The 3349-nt window shown below is 30.4% G+C and overlaps 1 protein-coding gene across 1 annotated transcript; it reads right to left on the bottom strand.

The window, feature by feature from the left end:
• Nucleotides 1-31: 31 nt before the first annotated feature.
• On the bottom strand, nucleotides 32-3071 carry LOC112453245 (the record flags this gene model as incomplete). The annotated part of the gene is made up of 7 exons (XM_025013865.1): nucleotides 2565-3071; nucleotides 1898-2196; nucleotides 1250-1586; nucleotides 871-1061; nucleotides 724-764; nucleotides 408-520; nucleotides 32-330 (listed from the first exon to the last, which is right to left on the bottom strand). Coding segments are annotated over exons 1-7 (1338 nt in total), but the record flags the coding sequence as incomplete, so codon positions are not given.
• Between the last annotated feature and the right edge of the window lie 278 nt (nucleotides 3072-3349).

A 3349-nucleotide genomic window follows, 5' to 3' on the forward strand; every position in this document is an offset into this window, starting at 1 on the left:
TTAATATATATGTATATTTATTTGTATGTAATTTTTGTGACAAAATACTCATCGATAAGTGTGCACCTGGGTAAGTGATATTACCGAAACTATCATGCATCCCTTGAACAAGTCCTTGAATAGTAGCTGATGTACCGGGAGGTGTTACTACGTTCGCATAGGCCGATATTGTTGCTAGACAAAGTGGATACGATGACCCGTGCATGATTAATTCTATCGGAATTATCCACCATGGCATTGGAGCGAGAGATATTAATCCCAACCGTAGCGCGTAGCACACAAAACAGAATACAATGGTGTAACCGTATCCAAGCTTCTTTATTATTTTTCCTAAACAAAATAATGCAATATAATATCTTTAAAAAAAAAAATGATTTTAGTTTTGTTATAAAAAGTTGCTAATATACCAGAAAAAAAGAGAAATGCTATTTCGCCGAATGTCTGCGCTATTAAAATTAATCCTTCTATCAATTTAATTCTGTTCATGTAACCAGTCGCAATAGCGAGATCTTCTAAATACCTATAAGTCAAGTTACATTGATAACTAATTTTATTTTAATTCCTTTTATAAAATGACAGATAAACTAATACACATATATTGCCGATCCGATAAAGATAAAAGTTTACCAAAACAAATAGTTACGCTTGACGGTATGAAGGATACCGGCAAATGCAACAAAACACAAAAATATAACAATAGATTTAGATTTTAAAAGTACAAACACATCCTTCAATATGGTTGTCGATCCTTTTTCAAGTGGCATCTGTAACAAAAATTTATGGTAACATGAGGACATAAAAACAAAATTATATGCATTTATTGGTTTAGTTTATTTTTGAATTTGTAATGCATAAAACACAATCTCTCACCTCTAATTTTATACAGCAGATCAAATCGACACTAAGAACTACAAGGACGAGAATAAGCATTGGGGTGTAATTTTGATAAATTCCGTCGTGCGACCATAAGTCCATCACATATCCGGATAAACATGCTGCAACACCGAAACCTATTGTGGCCCATAGTCGCTGTTTGCCAAATTTTGACTGTTTACCTTGTCCTGGAAAGGCAAACTTTATTTTAGAAGTAATAATTCTCTCTTTGCATAATATTATTGTATAAATTTAATTAATATATTATTATATAAGAAACTATAAAACTATTTATTATATAATAATTTATTTTATATGGCTAAAACTTTATATTTCGGCAATTAACTCAAAAATTTTTGTTTATAAAGTTACACACCTAGCATACGAAAACAAACTGCATCGCTTATGCTCAAGCAAGTACTAAAACTAGTCTCGCCAAGAGACCACAAGAGGACAAAAATCCAAAAGGTGTTAGATGTATATACACACTGATCTTCGAAATTATTACAAGTAACGTTGCAATAATTATTTGTTACATTTTTTTGGCTCAACGACGTCTCATTGATATTTAATAAGCATGCAGTATCTGGTGAGATAATTGCTCTTTGTTGGTCTGGATAAAAAGACAGTTCCATGGAAAAATTCATATCGTTACATATCCAGCGGCACGTAGTGTCTTTCGTACCATTACACGATGCAATCGCTAATGCATGCTTGAATAAAAATCAAATTTAAAATCAAATTAAACACATTCTCCTTTGACAAGGACTAACAATTAGATTTTATTGACAATGTTCTGTATTATACTTTTGGACTATTCAGCAAAATTTTTTATTTAAATTATACGTTTAGCATGTTTCTGAAAGTTTTAATTTTATTTAAAATATATATTATATATGCAATAAAATTATATGAATTAATACATACATTTATATAATTTAATATTTTATAAAATGATATTATAGACGGTTCACATTAACGCTTTATCAAGATTATTCATAAATGCAAGAAAATGGAAACTTACGTTTTTTATATCGCAATTCGATAGAGATACATAAGAAATATTTTGAAAATGCTGATCCAGCAGCATTGGGCCCGGCAATGACGGTAAAAAAAATATCGAGACCTCTGAGCCACTTTGCAGCATGATCAATATTATAAAGATGAATTTTCTCCATTGCGAATAGTCTATGATAAAGCCACATACTATTTTCGTTATCAGGTGTAGTATTGAAAAAACTGTGCCAATGGTACCTATAACTAATGGCGAAACACCAATTTGCTTTCCATAAACTGGAATATATGGATAAGAAACACCAGTACCTGAAATAACATGTTTTATTATTAAATAGGATAATAGTAATTAAATAGTATATTATAATCTATTAAAATATATTACACTGTAGTAACATATATTTCGTAATTATTATATTTATATATTCGCGGTACCGATTTTTATATTAAATGTGAAAGTAATTTTTTTGTTTTAAATTCTACTTGAAACTAGATTTTTCGCCCACGCTTCACGCTTCGGTCCATTAACGTGACTAACGAATGAGTAGTTCGCGGTCAGACAGACAGACATACAGACAGACGTCAGGTACATATCGATTTAAAATTTTATAATCTGCGTGTAAGACAAAGGATATAATATATATATGTCGTCGTATATATTTAATGATTCTACTTACTCGCCGCGAAAAAGAAATAGTGCGCTTTTATACACAGATACTTGTAATTGATCTTCATTATTTGTATTTGTTAGAAAAAACAGATAGTGATAGCTTCTTTTGTAAGTTTTTTGTCTCGATACAAGACACTCTTACATAGAAATCCAAGATTTGTCGAGAACAGATTTTGAAACTGCCTACCATAAATTATCTCTCAATAGGATATCAATAGAAATATAATGAAATCTGCTAACAGAATATAATGGTAAATAATTGATTGCAGAAATTGAAGCTGCAGAATCTGCCATTTTTCTCGCCAACAGGAGTTCTCCGACATAAGTAGTTTAACATTATGGACATAGATATTATCGAATCTGTTGCGTTATTTCATCAAATCTGCTGTCATTCTGCGGGCAGTTTGCTTACTAACGTATTAACACAATTGACACTTTACGGTAAATTAATAACTTAAGATCCAATAGAATTATTTAAAAGTAGTAACATACGAAATATCTGTAACTACATTATGTAATAAATATACTTTATCTAAAACATGGAACGCTGTGAACATCTTAATGTTTATTTTATTTATATTTTTTGAACTGCAGACTAATATAAAGTACTGGTATAAGTTATTTAGATCCCGTTGATACACATTTAACAAAACGAATGCAACTGCGATAGACAGTGCACTTGTACTGTTGTACGCTGTGCATTGGAACAATTATTTTCAAATTTATTTTCTGATCTAAATATCAAGAGTGATAATTGTTGCATATTATCAGACAGGCGACATAAATAATAAG

Source organism: Temnothorax curvispinosus, unplaced genomic scaffold (genome assembly GCF_003070985.1).
Source record: "Temnothorax curvispinosus isolate PA1 unplaced genomic scaffold, ASM307098v1 QBEX01004221.1, whole genome shotgun sequence".
NCBI lineage: Eukaryota > Metazoa > Arthropoda > Insecta > Hymenoptera > Formicidae > Temnothorax > Temnothorax curvispinosus.